We start from the raw sequence: 17,064 nt of genomic DNA, 5'->3' as shown, positions 1-17,064 counted from the left end.
CCTAATTAGTTTGGTGTTTCTGCTGCACCTCCTCCACCTGAATTAGTCATCAGTGTGTGTTTGTGTGTGTCTGTGTGTGTGTGTTTACAGCTGAAGGAGTTCACATTAAGAAAACCAACCTTGTCTCCTGAACAATACAATAAGTCCATCACTAAGTTTGTGTGTTGGGCACATTACTTCCAAAATGTATTGTTTTATACTGGTTACTATCATTTAAAGGTAAATATTACTGTCATTACTGATATTTTCACAAATATTACCACAGACATACGACTATTATAAAATGGAAAAGGCTGATGTCGTTTCTCTACTGCAGCCTCGGATCAACCTGGTCTCTGCTGACTATAAAACCTTTCATTATCATTCAAAATGTATTGATTATCATCATTTTACTTCTGTTCTGTGTTCAGCTGCGTTTAGAAAACAAAATGGAGGTCTGTGAGGTGACTTCACACCGTGACGCTACCATGCTAACTGTGTGTGACTGTTTGTTCATGTGCCGTCAAAATAATCAGAAAAACACATGTTGCTCCCACAGACGTGAACGAACACACCAAAGTCCGAAGAACGACTTCCCAACTCAGGAAATAGGACCATCCGAGGAGCACCCGAATGCATCGTTACCCCGACCTCACATGCCACAGCACTGTGGGGACCGACCAGCACCGTGGGGACTGACCTACACTTTGGGGACCGACCTGCACCGTGGGGACCGACCAGCACCGTGGGGACCGACCTGCACTGTGGGGACCAAAATCACAAGTTTTAAGTATTTACCTTTGGGTTTAGAGTTGAAGGTTGGCATTGGGTTTTCATGAAGGTCAGGGGACCCGTCACACTATAAATAACTCGAGGCAGCTTTAATGACATTTTTAAACATTTTATTTAACTTGTTTTCATTTCATACAAAGCAGAGAAGTCAGGATTCAGTCACGTTCAGTTCAGCTCATAGAAAAGATTCATTTTAACAGTTTCACACTCAGAAATGACTTTTTCAAAGAAGTAACTTTATTTTCGCCTCAGTCAGACGCACACCTCCGTCTCAGAGCTTTTTAAATTAATATATATGTACAGAAAAGGATTATTCTCAGAATTACTGTAAACTGTAATTTCTTCTCACAGGTGTAATCCTGTTCCTTCAGAATGAGATCAGTGCTTCAAATAAACTATCTTAAAATCTAAAACAGCAAACTACTTAAATTTTAGCCACTTTTTTATTGATCTTATTATTAATCTAAAGGTCCAAAACATTTTTATCATTAAACCTTTTATATCCTCCCCAAAGGTCACATACGTCTATCACACGTTCAGACAAACCCTGATTTGTATTTTGTACAAGAATGAACAGTTAAAACTTTTCACAAGACAAAACTATAACATAATATATATTTTTTTTACTTATTTTTCTCATCTTGAAAACGAAATGCTTCCCCCAGTCTTCAGATAAATTTAAACATTTGCTTTGAAGTTAATTATTTTCCTGCTGGATGTCGATTAAGTGAATTGTGGACATTTTAAAACCTGTTTTTCGTCTCTACAAGCTGAACTCTTCGTCCTCACAGAATAAAAGACGGTAAATAAGAAAACATTAAAAGGAGATTTTGTGCATCTGATCTGAACTTTCACTTGCAGACCTGTTTTATAAATCACGCAGTGCAATCTATCAACAAAAGTGACGAACAGTTTATCACAATAAAAACACATTTTTGAGGCTTTAAAAAACATAAAAGCAGAAGTGATGACAGCCGGCATGTTTCTCTGATGGTCACCTTCATGTGGGGGACGGAAAATATTTAATAATAATAATAAATGTGAGTCTACGAGTCTCAGCAGCGTCTGTAGAAGTGAAAGTGGTAGTCGGTGAAGAGCGCCCCCGCGAAGTGATGGTCAGTACTGCAGTCTGCTAGACCCTGAAGAAGAGACACATGAACACACACTTCAATTTTTTATAATTATTTAGTATCATAAATACGACAAAATCAGGCAGTTATAAAAATAATAGAATAATAATGTTTACTAATGTTTACAGTTAAAAGCTTCTCTCATACTTATAGTTTATGATATGACAGTAAGTAAAGAAGTGAGTGGCCGGTTAAAGATTAAAGTATGAAGTTGATGTTATTCTTTATATTGTTTTCATTGTGGACAAACGTTCAGACCCAAACCAACAAAATGTCCATCTGTCTCTCGATATGTCTGAAGACGTAAATCTTTAAAAACACCTCACAAAAATATTCATTTCATTGTAGATTCATTCACTGTTGGTTTGAGTCTGCACGTGAGATGTGTTAATAATTAGAAAATAATAATAATAGCAGAAATCCTCACTTATAAATAAAAAGACATGAGAGAGAAAATTCAGTTTTCTTACAGCGACTGCGGAGCGAAAGTGATACGAGCTGTGATAAAGACGAGACACGTGAAGAGGCCACTCATGTTCTCCCTGCAGAGACAACAGACCACAACACAACAGTCAGGTCGAGGTTTAAAACACAGAAGCAACAGCTGAAACATGTTTGTGAAACCAAACTACAGTCCAGACAGTCAGCTAGAGGTGGGACAGACACATTCAGCAGGAAGTTTAATGAAATAAACATTCAAATGGGCCTAAAACTGCCTGTTACGTTTGTGTCCATCACACTGTCTCTAACGTGTCCTGTGTGGTGCAGTCAGGTGTGTGTCGGTGTGTGTGATTGGTGTCCGTGTCCTGGATTAGTGTGAGCGCGGCTGTGATTAGCGTGCTGTCGTCCTGATGTGAGGAAAACCCTGGCAGACATCCATTATTGATCAGCGTTTCCTCACACTGCCTGCATTATTCACTGTAATGGTAACTGAGTCAGTGGACTGGATCCTCAGTGACCCTCGAGCCAACGCACACACACACACACACACACACACACACACACACACACACACGCACACACACACACACACACACACACACACACACAAACAGATACACACAGACACAAGACACCTCTGTAATCTTTTAAATGAAGAGAGCGTCCAGAAATCTCCATATTTATCACCTGTGTGTTTGAAGGGTATCTGATCCCAGTGACGGTGTTTATGTCCAGCAGAGCCGAGCAGGCTGCCGACTCATCGAAGCTGCACAGATGAACCACCAGCAGCTCTGTAGAACTACAGGAAGACAAAAACCCATCAGAACGTGTTTTATTTACAGTTTCGTCTCAGGTTTCACCCAAAAATGTGAATTCAGTCATTGTCTCTGCGGGTCGTGGTTCACAAAAACATTTCTGGAGCTTCACAGTAAAACAGCATTCAGCTAAACAACTGAAGCAGCTGGAGACTTGATTTAAAACAGAAAGTGGCTCCAGACAACGAACATCTGAGTCTCCAACACAGTTTGTAGCTAAGAAGCAAAGAACCACTCAGATGTTCATTAACACGTCTTCGTGTGTTTCATCGTCTGAACTCACTTCATGAGCAGCGTGATTCTCATGTTGACGGGAACAAACTGGCTGATGGGAACTCTGTAGACGTACCGACCCGGTCTGAAGGAAACACAGTGACATCAGTCAGTCCAGCGGGAACACAGTGAAGACTGTAGTTTAGCTCAATATTTCTAATTGATCATACTTTATTATTTTAAGTCTGTTAAGTCCTGAAAGTCCTTAAAAAACATTATCTTAATAGTTAGAGATGCTACACTTTGAGATATTGTGTGTGCGTAACAAAATAAAAGGCAGCATCGGCTTCTTCCCGTCGGTCTTCACTCACCCACACTCGTCCCTCAGACAGTATTTACTGTCGATGGCCTGCTGGTTCTCTTTGATCATGAAAGAGTGGATGGTGGTGTTCGTCCCTGACAGAGACATGATGATACAGATGAGTCAGTATTATATTATATAAATATATATTATATTGTGTCCTGTCCTCTTCAAGGTCACCATGATTTTTTGTTTTAATGTCAAATGTTATTCTCACACAGAGGTCATGTGTGATGACACTCGATACTGACGAGAAGAATAAGCTCACTGTGTGTGTGTATGTGTGTGTGTGTGTGTATGTGTGTGTGTGTGTGTGTGTGTGTGTGTGTGTGTGTGTGTGTGTGTGTGTGTGTGCGTGTGCACTCACAGTCTCTGGCACTTTTCAGTTTGTAATAAAGTTTTTCTCTTCTTATTTCTGTGGAACAAAAACACATCAGAGATCAGCGTCACGTGTTTCTTTGTGTTGATATCTGAATATCTCTGAGTGTTGGACCGAGCTGCTGTCACCTGTCAGGTTGGACTTCTCTGCTCCAGGTGGTCCAGCGGAGGTGATGCTGGACTCGGTGCTGCCCCGTGCAGGTGGAGTGCAGCAGTACACCTGATCACAGTACAGCAGGTCACAGAAGTCCACGTCTGGAGGCCACGGGCCGGGCTGAGTGGTCGCTGGGACTGGAGGAGAGAAGAAACGGCTTTAAAATGAGCTGATTGAACATGTTATTCACCTTTTATTTGTTTTGTCCTGAATTTATTATCTCTATTTATGTTTTTATTATGTTTTAATTCCTCCTGCATTTGAACTGCATTGTTTTTTTCATTATGAATGAAACAGCCCTTGTTTACATCGTCTGTATGAGACAGCGGAGGTGAACGCTGGAGGTTACCTGTGCTGCTCCAGGCTGTCGTCTGCAGAGGAACCACGCTGCCGTTACTGAGAGACAGAAACAACACGGACACTGAGGTGATGTTGGAGTTAAAGTGAGCGTGAGCATCGTTTCAGCAGCTTCATGAGAAATATGACTGTCAGGGACAGATTTCTGCAGGTGACTCCACATCAGACATTTTGTGAAGGCACATCTGAATTATTTTTAAAGTGCAGCACCTGACAGACTCGAGGATGTTCAGTATCTATGATTGTTCAGCTTTAACTGAGCAGATATAAATTGTGTTTCCTGTTACAATAAAAATATAAATTGTTGATGTTACTTGTTTCCGGGAAAAGCGTCGTAGTCCTCCTCCTTCAAGTTAAACAGGTACAGAGCGGTGATAGAGATGACGCTGTGAACACACCACAACAGTTTTGAAATCATATTTTTCTGTCTCTCAGCTTAACATAATATTTATGTGTTGCACAAACAGGAAGTGACCGCACGCCTCACCAGAAAGCCATGGTGGCCAGCAGGGTGAAGACGCTGGCCTGGAAGACTTTGTGCTGCAGACAGTGGGCGTACTTCTGACTCCAGCCGTCCTTCTGAACTTTAACACTCGTGCAGGCGTCTGGACTCGGCGCCGTCGACACACTGCTGTGCTTCCTGGGCTTCCTGTTGGAGGAAACACGATTATATTTTATACATCATGCTGATATCAGTACGGTGTCGTTGCTGAGAATGTCGTGAATGTCTTTAACTTCTAGATAACAAATAATAAATCATCACAAGTCTCAGTGTGAGACCTTGAGCGCAGTCTGCTGTCCTCCAACCTGCTTCATGGGATTCATACCTTTCAACAAGCCACAAACAAGGAGGATAAACTGCAGCAGAGTTTGTGACTCTTCACAACTTCATGTTTTCTGTCAGCTGCAGTTTATTCTGTTTTTTTAAGGCTGCTGCTCGTTAATCACACAGTCGCCTTCAGAGACTCGGCCGTCCTTGAACTGTGACACACTGATAAAACAGTGATGCTGCTGTTATGCAACGCACCAGAACACACCTCTTTGACATTTAATCAGCAGGGCCGGCTCGTTGTATATCCATCATTTGCTGAACATGACCACAAACTACAGCTCAAGGATAACTTGTTGTCCACACATCAATGTTGGTATTTAACAGTATAAAATCAGATAAATGAATCAAAGTACCCGGTGGAGCGCAGGCTGCCGGTCAGGCTCTTTAGCTTTGCCAGTCGGCGGTTCCAGACCTCCAGCTCATTAATTCGAGTCTCCAGGTTGTCCGTGAGCTTCGACAGCTGCTGCACGGCCCCGACGTTCTCCATGAAGATCTGCTCCTGGAGGACGAAGAGGAGGAGATATCAGGAAATTAATGGGCAGCAGTTTGATGAGAACATGAGCAACTTGTGTTTGTAAAAATTAACAGATCTTTAATTTCATGCAGTATTTTTTCCACAAACAGCTTGACTTTATCCTGACGGCTTTAAGTTCAAATAACATTCACCAAAAATCTAAATTTGACAGGTCAACAGAAAAAAAATAAACAACAAAAGACAGAAATTCAATTTGTCACAAAGTTCAGTTTCTCAAATCTGTCCAGAGTGAACCCTCTTCACAAACAAATCAATAAAGGATCTCTGAAAAAGAAAAAAAACAAACAACATGTCTGACGCTGTCAGAGTTTCCTCTGGTACCAGTCAGCTGATCGTCTTCATCACACAGGAGAAGAGTCTGGAAGTGATGCTGCAGGCTAACGCTAACTGCAGGCTAACGCTAAGCTAGCTGTGTCATCTCTGACCTGTTTTTGTTTAAAGTGAGGGGAAACACTGACCCTGCTTTTACAGTAACTTCAGTATTTTAAGAAATCTTTTTGGTTTTTTTACTTTAATATCTGATAAACTTAAAGTAACTTCTGCTTTTTATTGAAGTCAAATATTAAATGTCATATTTAACAACATAAATCAATAAAACAGTCTGGAGAAGGAGAAGAGGAGGAAGATGAGGAGGAGGAGGAGGAGAAGAGGAGGTTACCTTGTCCACCATGAGGAAGTTATTAATCTTCTCTCCGTCAGAACAGCTGACGTCTCCGACCTCCCTCACTGCTGACGGCAGCAGCTCCTTCACCTCCTGAGCTATGATACCTGAAGATCACATCAATCACATCACCTGGTGTAATACATAAACCACAGGTACACCACTGCATCAACACGTTAATGATGCGGTCACTCACCTGTCTGGTGTGTCTGGTCGATCCCCATGCTGGAAGCAAACTCTGGTTTATAATCGAACTCAACGATTCTCATCTGAGTGATTCTCTTCAGCTGCTGCTCCGAGTCGACCTGACGAGCAAACAGACGAGCGCTTTAACTCGAACTGATATCTGAGATGTTTCCGTGGTGTTTGAGTGACGCGTCATCGTCTCACCTCCTGTATGTTTTCCTTTGCGCGGCAGTCCGACGGCTGCATGACGGCGCCCATCACCTTGGCGTTTCCACAGACGACCAACGCCTCATCAGGAGAGTCGGTGTTGATGCCCACTCGGCCTTGACAGACGACGGCGTCCTGCACCGCCCCTCGCTGCCACATGGTGTCCCCATCCATCTCAAACTGACCGGGGTTAGACGCCTGCAGGGAGGATACGCTGCTGAGACACTTTCATAAATAAAACATAATATTTGTGTGTTTTAATCGTTGTTACCCTGACGATGAGCCTCTCCGACACCAGAGCTGTGAGGAGGAAAGTTTCCCCTCCTGCCGTGGCAGCGTACAGACCCACCACCATCTGGAAGTATCTACGAACACACACACAGTTAGCACGTAGCTCGGACTGTCGTTCATTCATTCACATAGTCACTCACTCACCTCTGGTCGGGGTTGGGTTTGCCTTTTTTCCTCATGTTGTTGGCCGTCGTCTCGCCGAAGTGCAGTCGGCAGAGCGTTACCTTGGTGATTTTGCCGCTGGGCAGACTGACCCTGGAGGAACAGCGTTCATTGATTGCATGTTTGTGCTTTTACAACTTTTGTGTCTTATGTATCGGAAACTGAAAAAAAACTGGTCATGTAGCCTGTTGGGCTGCTGCGTCCTTTATCTACCTGACAGGGTGGAAGGGCTTCTTGCTGCGGTCGGGCTGAGACTGCTCGATGGTCACCTGGTGGCTCGGAGATTCAAGCTGTGACGAACCAGACAAACAGGAATCACACACAGGAAATACTGTCGACATCGACTCAAAGTGCAAATGACAGAATTTCCAACATTTTGGAGAAAGTATCTTGTTCATGCTGCATTTTGTGAGCTAACAGGAAGTCATCGATCCATCCCAGAGACAGGTGGGTTTTGTCGGCCTGTCCAACTGAGACATCTGTCTGTTGGTCATGAAATAGCTCCAATGCTAACTGCTGCTAGGCTACCAATCTAGACATGTCCTGGACCTGGATCTCTCGTCTAGCTGAGAAAAATTTATCTTGATTCATGAATCACTGTGTTGTTGTTTGTCACTCAGTGTAGAAGGTTTGAGAGTCTTGCGCGCACCTTGATCCCGAACACTTTAATCAGGAAGTGGTCGACCACCTGCGGTCCGCTGGGCGATCTGACGTACTGCGGCTCTGCGGCCACGCCGATCTGAACGGTGACCTGGAAGTGATTCTTCTTCTGGCAGATGAAGGCCTCGTCGGCTGCAGAGAAGACGAAGCCTTTATCTGTGTCGACGTGGTAGGCAGGAGGAGACCTGGAAACACAGAAGAGGAGCTGATTAGACTTTGTTCAGGTGCAGGTGTAAAGATGATGATATCAGTCGGTCTGTCCAACGCAGGTCTCTCAACAACACTGATCAGCTGGCTCTGTACTCACAGTGTCTGGTAGCTGCTGTTGTACAAAGTGCTCCAATGTTCTGGCGTGTACTGATCCCAAGTCAGCAGCTGGTAGGATCCTGAACTCAGTCCACCACCACCCACTCCATTACCAACACCTTCACTGCAGGAGGCCTCGATTCCTGCTGACGGCTCCTCAGACTCAGATCTCCTCCTCTTTTTACTGTCTGCAGAGCTGAAGAAGGATGAGAAGAAACATTCAGAGTCCAGACCAAACAGCCACTCACTGACTGACTGAGACCAACCAACTAACCAACAAACCAACCAACAAACCAACCAACCAACAAACCAACCAACCAACCAACCAACCAACCAATCAACCAACAAACAAACCAACAAACCAACCAACCAACCAACCAACCAACCAATCAACCAACCAACAAACCAATCAACCAACCAACAAACCAACCAACCAATCAACCAACCAACAAACCAATCAACCAACAAACAAACCAACCAACCAACCAACCAACCAATCAACCAATCAACCAACAAACCAACCAACCAACCAACAAAACAGCGATTTAGTAAAGACTAAAAGTCATATAACTGATGGGGCGGTGGACTTACTAGGTGTGTAGCGTGGAGGTGGAGCCCATCAGACAGGCTGTAGAGGGTGTGGCTGAACCGTGGATCAGGCCTGGACCAGCGCAGGGGGAGGCGTAACTGTTCGAGGGTGGATGTGGTGGGGATTGAGGTGTTGGGGGGGTGTACACCTGCGAGCAGCCGTCTGGATTCAGGTAATGTGTGTGTTCAGGTGAGTGGTGCGTGTGCTGGTGCAGGGGGGCAGGTGGGGCAGGGGGAGCAGGTGGGGCAGGTGAGGTCCCAGACTTGATGTACGTGTTAGTGAGGCCCAGACTGCGGAGCTGGTCGTGGGTCAGCGGCTCATGGTGGGCGGAGCCTCGATCCTTAAAGCGACAGGACGAGGAGAGGGCAGGCCGTTGAGCCGGCTGGAACACTTCCTGGTTGGTCTGCTGGTTGGGCCAATAGGGCGGCTCGTAGTGAAAGTCTACCAATCAGAGAAATACAGCGTATCAGCTGGTGTTAATTATTAAAATGTTCTACTGTTTTATTTTAATATGTTACTCTCATATTTAGCTCCTTTTGGTGTTAAACAATCTAATCAGAATATGTGACAGCTGGCTTTAAATACTATAAATAATGAAAAGTCTTCTTGCAGTAAATGTATTGGTTGAAGCTGTGAACAGTACCTGGTATCTGTGCAGGTGAACAGGCCTCCGAGCTCGAGTCAGGAGGAGACTCAGGGAGCATGCTGGGAAAAAAACACAAACCACGGAGAGAGGTTAACGCATCACACTGAGGTGTCACCTGTAGTTACCTGTCAGAGTGCGTCGGTCAGGTGGAGACTGATCCTTCATGATCTCTATCTCCATTTCTGCTACTTCACACTTCCACTTCTCTTCATTTGGAGGCAAATATTGTACTTTTACTGACCTTTGTTCACAACACACAGTCAACCACGCACTTTGAGCTCTTCATCACTTTAATTTAACATTTTTAAGAAATATGTTTATGTACATTTATTATGAAAATGAAGACGGCGGCAGATAAAATCTGGACGATGTGACCTTGGTGTCATAAAGAGAAGCTCATGAGCCTGTTTACAACCTTCACCCAGCTGATAACCAACTGGGTCAATGCTGTTTGTGTGTCTGTGTGTTTTATGTAACAGTGTGTGTGTCCAGGAAGGATGATGGCACCGACACAATAACCGATACTACTGCCAGTGGTGGACAGTAACTGAGTACTTGTACCTTTACTTGAGTATTAAAATATTGTGCTTTTTACTTGTATCACAACATCAGTTGTTATGAAGACTCAGATTCTTAATACAGAATATAATTCTAGATATAAGTAGTTACATACTGATCAATAATCAATAATCGATCATGATCAGAGGAGAAATTATGTCACACTGAAGCTGTGTGTGTGTGTGTGTGTGTGTGTGTGTATGTGTGTGTGAGTCTTACAAGCTGCTGGGGTCCATGTCGTTACTGAGGTACTGCTCCAGGATGCTCGTATCCACGGCGACAGAACTGTCCAACACACCGCTCACATCCTGACCTGCACACACACACACACACACACACACACACACACACACACACACACACAAACATGTAAGAGTGTGTATATAATCATGACGTCTGTGTTCATAACAGCTATAAGGTCCAGTGGATCCTCCTCAAAGACTACAAGAGGTATCTTTTTGTCCTCTTCAAGTACCATCCAGCACCAGAACCCTAACCCTTCTCAAACAGCCCCTCAGGGTCCACAGGAACTTCCTTCTCCAGGATCAATATATCTTCCTCTACAGACCATGAAACTACTTCCAGGATCTCCTTAAGAACCAGTAGAACCCTTCTGGGATTCCTGGATCCTCCTTATTCTCTGAACCTCTTCAAGGTCCAATAGAACTATTTTAAGGAATATTTGACTTTCCCTGACGACCCCTGGAACGTCCTCTTTAGGACCACATGAAACTTCAGTCCAACCTTTTCAAGGAGTCCCACACGGTCCAAAAGGACTACCTGTCCCTGAAGGACCCCTTTAAGAACCAACTGAGCGACTCTTGGATCCTCCTAAGAAACCAAAGAACCACCAGAACCTCTTTTATCATCTGTTGGACTCCTGGACCTCTTAATGAAGCTGTTAAAACTCAGCGTGTGTTCTGTCATATTATTGTCTGTGGAGGTTTTTCAAAATGGACTCATTTCACGTCCAGAACAGAGTCCAGAACCAGAGTCAAGCTGATGAAGTGTAACAGCTCACCACTGAAGAACTGCTGCAGCGCCTCGTTCTCTCCCAGAACCTGGACCGGCAGCCGGCCTCCTCCGGGCTCCATGCTGCCCAGCGGGGGGGCGCTGCAGCCGGGGAGTGAGGAGGGATGAGGAGGGTCCTGCTGGAGACAAACACTGAATGAATCAGTACACAGAACCTTTACTTTATACATTATTATTACTTAAAGTGTCCGACAGCCGGTGGATGAAAGTAACAAAGTACTTTTACTCGAGTAAACTTCGACTGCACTACTACTTAGAGGCAGATTTGGTACTTTTCGACCTTCTTCCTTCCCTAAATGCTGAGTATTTTACTCAATTACAAGTAAAATAGATTAAAAAATAATACTACAGTAAAAGTACAAAGTATTCTCAAACACTACTCAGAGTTTTAGTTACTTTTAAACCATTGATGTTTACTCAGTACTCAATTACAGTTGTTAAAGTAACTAAGTAGATTACATGGTGTAAAACAAAAAAATTCAAGTACAAGTAAAATTACAGACCTAAAAAAATACTCAGTTCCCCAAAAATGACTTAATTACAGTAATTTGAGCAGCTGTAATCTCTCCAATCATGAATGTTACTGACAGCAACTATTATGTCATATTAACCACGACCCAAAGTGTTGAGAGTTAAATAAATAGATAAATAAAAAACACTGTAACTTTACTGTAATTATATGAGTATTTCATGGATCTTTCATATATTTTGCAGCATGTAAAAATAGAAACAACACAAAAACACAACAGTAAAGTATCACCAGACAAATGCATCAAAAGTAGAGGATCAAAAATAAAAGTATTGCAGTAAAATGGCCAGAGTGAAAGTTACAGTTACATTTTATATCAGTGAATTAATATTTCTGATGCATTGATGTGTATGAAGTATTTTAACCATTTTAATTAATTTAATTTTAATAACTGTCGGGTGTTTTAAACTTGTGTTGTGGTGAAGTGAACGAATGAAACTCTCCGTCAGCTTCAGTGAACTTTCTCTGCTTTGAACATTGTTGGAAACATCTGTAAGAACACAACTCAACAGAGGTCGAGTCGTTTTGTTACATAATACTGAGTTTAATTAACTAAACTTTGATGCCAAATCTTTTACTTTAACCTGTTAACAAGAGCAGAGCTACAAGTTTGGTAACATGTAGGTGAAATATATAGTTTGGCACCAAAAATGTTTGCAGAGTTAATGTTCAGATGTTTTTTTGTTTTTTTTTTGAGATGTGGAGCTGCAGCTGCATCTCTCTCTAAAACTGTCATTTATTTATGTGGAAATAAAATCTTTCATTGTGTCAGTGTGCCAACTTCAATCACTCAGACCCAGTGACACATATATATATTTATACTTACACATGTGAACAAACATTTCAAGTGTTTCCTTCATTATGAGACCTTGATTAGTCAAATAGACCTTGTAGTTGCAGAGATACGCTCAAAATAGAGGCTTGTTCTTAACAGGTTAACGTAAAAATGCACTGTTGTTTTAATATTTTTACTTAAGTTGAAGATCTGAGCACATCTGGCTCCTTCTTTCATCGTGTTGTTGTAGTTTTTAACGTAAAATGAGTTATTACTGTATTTCCACCAGAGAACATCGATCGTATTATGAGACAAATGTTGTCGACATCATCAGGTTAAAATCTTGACTGCATCGTATCGAATCAGATGAAAAACTTTGGAGGAAATAATAATTTCTTGTTTGTGTTTTGTTTAGTTTGCACGACTCCAACAGCATAAAACCAGAAGTGAAACTGATGTTTGAGACGTGATTTATACGAGATCAGAGATCTCCTGCAGAATTTAGGAGGAAATGATTTTTAAAAACATGAAAGTTGAATAATCAAATCACTCTGAAGTGGAAGAAGATGCTTTTCATAAATAAAACAATGTTCACAACTCAACAATGTACAAAATACTCAATTACAAGTCTCCCATTTGTAGCCTTGCATTTATAAAAGTACAAAAGAATAATCAGAAAAATGTTCTCCAACTAGTTTGAGTGATTTTATAAACAGATTAGGAGTCCGGTGGTTCTGACCCGAGGTTCAGGCCCCTCTGAAGGGTCACCAGATGATTAAAGACTCACTGAACACGTGTTACTGTCCTCGAAAATGTCTCAAAGAATGTAAATTCAGCTCAGGAAGGAACGTCGTCTGAATAAGTGAACATGTCTGGAGCTCTGTATGTTCATATTTCAGATGACGATGCGTTTTATTTTGAAAAACTAACTAAAGCAGAGGTATTTTCTACTTATATTAAATGTTTTCTGATGTTTGACTCATCTAAAAGACTCAATCTCTTCTGTTTCTGTCGTCTCTCCTGGTTTCAGAGCTCCGACCTGCTCGACACAAACAGCAGCAGACATGTTTGTTCAAACACACCTGTGTCGCCTCTCCAAGATGGCCGCCAGTGGATCAGCAGTGATTTCTTGAGTTTGTCCGAGCTGCTCGTCCTCAGGTACAATCCATCTGTGAGGGCGAGTTCAGAGTCGGACGCCACACACAGTCCCTCTGAACGTCAGCTCTTCTTCTGTGGTTTTAGTCTGGAGTGGTTTTTCCCTTTAGACTCTGATTCTTCTTCTTCTTCTTGATGCTTGTGGCGTCTGTGGATCGTCTCTGTCGGTCAGCTGAACTTTGAGCTTTGAACAGGAAACACATTCACACACCTGACGCAGGCCTGCAACACACCTGTGTGTGTGTGTGTGTGTGTGTGTGTGTGTGATGAGGCCATAAACCAGGCAGTCATGTTCCTGGAAGTGCACACAGACTCACATTGTTGTGTCTCTATACCTGTGAGGACCCTCAGACCTTCAGTCCTCCTCTGATCTCTGCTCATTGAACCTGACGGAGCTGAAAACTTCAACACGATCAGGAACATGATGAACACTGAATACAGATATTGTATTAAAGTGGATCAATGTGATCTTGTGATCTGGTGAACACACGGTGGTTTAGACCAATCAGAGAACTGCGTGCCGGCGTGCCACGTGAGGTCGGGATGAATAACTGCAGCCATGAAACAAGCAAACTGACACTGTTGAGTTATAATGTGGGCTCGTTTCTGTTTCTTAAATTATGAATAACTTACTTTTTATATATCTGAGGGACTCATGCGATCTCTGATAATTACCCGACTCTCACAGCTGATACCGATAAAATAAAATAAACAGTTTACTTGAGTAGAAGTTTGACGTTATGAGCGTGACATCAGCGTGTTCGTTGTTCTTCTTCTCTGTTTTTATTGGCTGCTCACTAAACAACTTTAATAATAACCGATAATGTACATTTTCCATTATCGGGCCGATCAGTTATGTCAGATTTATATTATGCATCAATATATTTTATGTGTTTTCATCTCTCTGGATAAACTGAAGCTTCACTACGACAACGCAATGTTGCAGTGGTGGAAAATAACAAAGTACACAAGTGTTGTGCTTTTAATTTGTAATTTTGAGGTTATAATCACTTACTTCACTACAATTAAGAGGTAAATGTTGGACTTTCTCTGACAGCGACAGTTAGTTTGCAGATCAAGGTTTTACGTCGACACATTTATTGTTTCAGATTAAATTATCAAACAATCTAAAAATAGTTCAAATGTGCTTAATTTTAATGCTTTTTATACAGTAATGCATACGTAATAATAATCCACATTAAAGTCACGCTGACATTAGTCTAGTGAGCACTTTAACTTTAGTGACTTTAAATCATTTTGCTCAGACTCAGATCTGATGTCTGTAGGTGCAAAACAACAAACAACACTTAAAATACTTAAAAGACGTAATAAAACTATACAAATATAAAAATAGAGTGACACCAGAAGAGTTGTGATTGAGAGTGACAGTGTGTGGATTAAAACAGTCGTGTTGACTTCACTTCCTTCCATCTTCTTTATTGACCTGATTTATAATGAAGCTGTTGTCACCAAACCATCATAAAAAAGTAGCATTGGTCATATTGTTATCTTTTATTGAGCAACAGTGTCAAATAAGGCAAAATAAAATAGTTTAACTGAGTCCTCCTGTCTGTCCAGCAGGTGGAGCTACAGGACATTTAATATGTCCTGTTGAACGTGTCCTCTTTACTTTATTCAAACAGAGACACAGCAGGTGAACATCTTCTGTAAACACTGAGTCTTCAGTCACAAACACACCAGGAGGACTGAAGGTTGTAGTTTGTTGTATCTTGTGTGTTTGTGTCACCTGATGAAGATAAGTCCAATCTTCTCTCTCTTAGCTCCACCTCTGGTCTCCAGCAGCTTCAGATGGAAACATCTGTCTCTTGAGCTGCTAAACGCTCCACCATGTTCTCCAGCCAGCCTCTGACTGTCTGTCTGATGTTTGCTGCTCAGCAGGTCGTGTTCAGGGAGTTTTTACAGCCTTTTCTTGATCCCCGACATCATGAGACTGAACGTCACTGTAAAGATCTGTAAAGCTGAGGGGAGCTGCAGCTCGTTATTCTCTGGAGGTTCATCACCACCTGAAACATTATGTCACAGTTATTCACACCCTCGACTGGCTGCACGATAACGCTTTTATCTCAGCAGCTCCAGCGAAGATTTCAGCTTAAAGAAGGTTGTAAATATCTTTTCAGATCAGTTTTAAATCATCTCCAGCTGCTTCAGGTGTTCAGCAGAATGCTGCAACTCTGTTTTACTGTGAAGCTCCAGAAATGTTCTGTGGACTACGAGACTTCACCTGACTTTATATCATCAGGAGGAGACGATGACTGAGCCTGACTTTATATCATCAGGAGGAGACGATGGCTGAGCCTGACTTTATATCATCAGGAGGAGACGATGGCTGAGCCTGACTTTATATCATCAGGAGGAGACGATGGCTGAGCCTGACTTTATATCATCAGGAGGAGACGATGACTGAGCCTGACTTTATATCATCAGGAGGAGACGATGGCTGAGCCTGACTTTATATCATCAGGAGGAGACGATGACTGAGCCTGACTTTATATCATCAGGAGGAGACGATGGCTGAGCCTGACTTTATATCATCAGGAGGAGACGATGACTGAGCCTGACTTTATATCATCAGGAGGAGACGATGGCTGAGCCTGACTTTATATCATCAGGAGGAGACGATGGCTGAGCCTGACTTTATATCATCAGGAGGAGACGATGGCTGAGCCTGACTTTATATCATCAGGAGGAGACGATGGCTGAGCCTGACTTTATATCATCAGGAGGAGACGATGGCTGAGCCTGACTTTATATCATCAGGAGGAGACGATGGCTGAGCCTGACTTTGATGATGATGACTGAGTTTTTCATTGTTGGGTGAACTGCTCCTTTAAGGTTTGAGAAGACGATGGTTAAAAGACAAAACATTGACACTTTTTTGGACCCGCTCGTCCACCTTGACGTGGTCTCTACTTCCTGTTGGTCCACCAGAATAAAATAAAGGATTTTAATTTACCTCCTGGCAGCGTGAGGCGTCTTTAAAACAGCTTGTAGGGTTTTTTATGTTAGGAAATGAAATAATAATGCTTCGTTTTACGAGCCCGTAAAATGCAAACAATTTGCTACGTTTCTTGGACAGAACTTAGTGATCTGGTGCTAATTATACAGAGAGCTTTATAAGCTGTTTGTTGCTTTCCAGATGAGTTTGTTCAAAGAGCTGCTCCGTTAAAAAACCTTTCGGAGATCTTTAAAATGCTATTTCAGGCGGATGCGGTGGACTTATGTGAACGATTTGTTCTTTTTTGGATGAGCGCTGTGACCTCTGACCTCTCCCTGATGAAAATCATTTCTGTTTCACAACA

The 17,064-nt window shown here is 42.4% G+C and overlaps 1 protein-coding gene across 1 annotated transcript; it reads right to left on the bottom strand.

The window, feature by feature from the left end:
• Window positions 1-1,412: 1,412 nt before the first annotated feature.
• Window positions 1,413-11,398, bottom strand: myrfl (myelin regulatory factor like). Its single transcript, XM_084345693.1, has 23 exons — window positions 11,275-11,398; window positions 10,473-10,566; window positions 9,693-9,754; window positions 9,052-9,490; window positions 8,462-8,656; window positions 8,144-8,339; window positions 7,708-7,784; window positions 7,477-7,587; window positions 7,313-7,406; window positions 7,039-7,239; window positions 6,845-6,953; window positions 6,646-6,755; window positions 5,806-5,951; window positions 5,108-5,269; window positions 4,935-5,006; window positions 4,613-4,659; window positions 4,239-4,400; window positions 4,099-4,146; window positions 3,742-3,826; window positions 3,441-3,515; window positions 3,030-3,141; window positions 2,372-2,443; window positions 1,413-1,910 (listed from the first exon to the last, which is right to left on the bottom strand). Exons 1-23 carry the CDS (start codon window positions 11,345-11,347, stop codon window positions 1,827-1,829), a joined length of 2,826 nt encoding a protein of 941 aa, XP_084201819.1. The 5' UTR covers window positions 11,348-11,398; the 3' UTR covers window positions 1,413-1,826.
• Window positions 11,399-17,064: the final 5,666 nt, after the last annotated feature.

The sequence above is a fragment of the Pagrus pagrus genome (assembly GCF_965226575.1).
Source record: "Pagrus pagrus genome assembly, chromosome: 23".
NCBI classification, from domain to species: Eukaryota; Metazoa; Chordata; class Actinopteri; order Spariformes; family Sparidae; genus Pagrus; species Pagrus pagrus.
The sequence above is the reverse complement of the archived record's forward strand: the minus strand, read 5'-3'. Positions and strand labels throughout refer to the sequence as shown.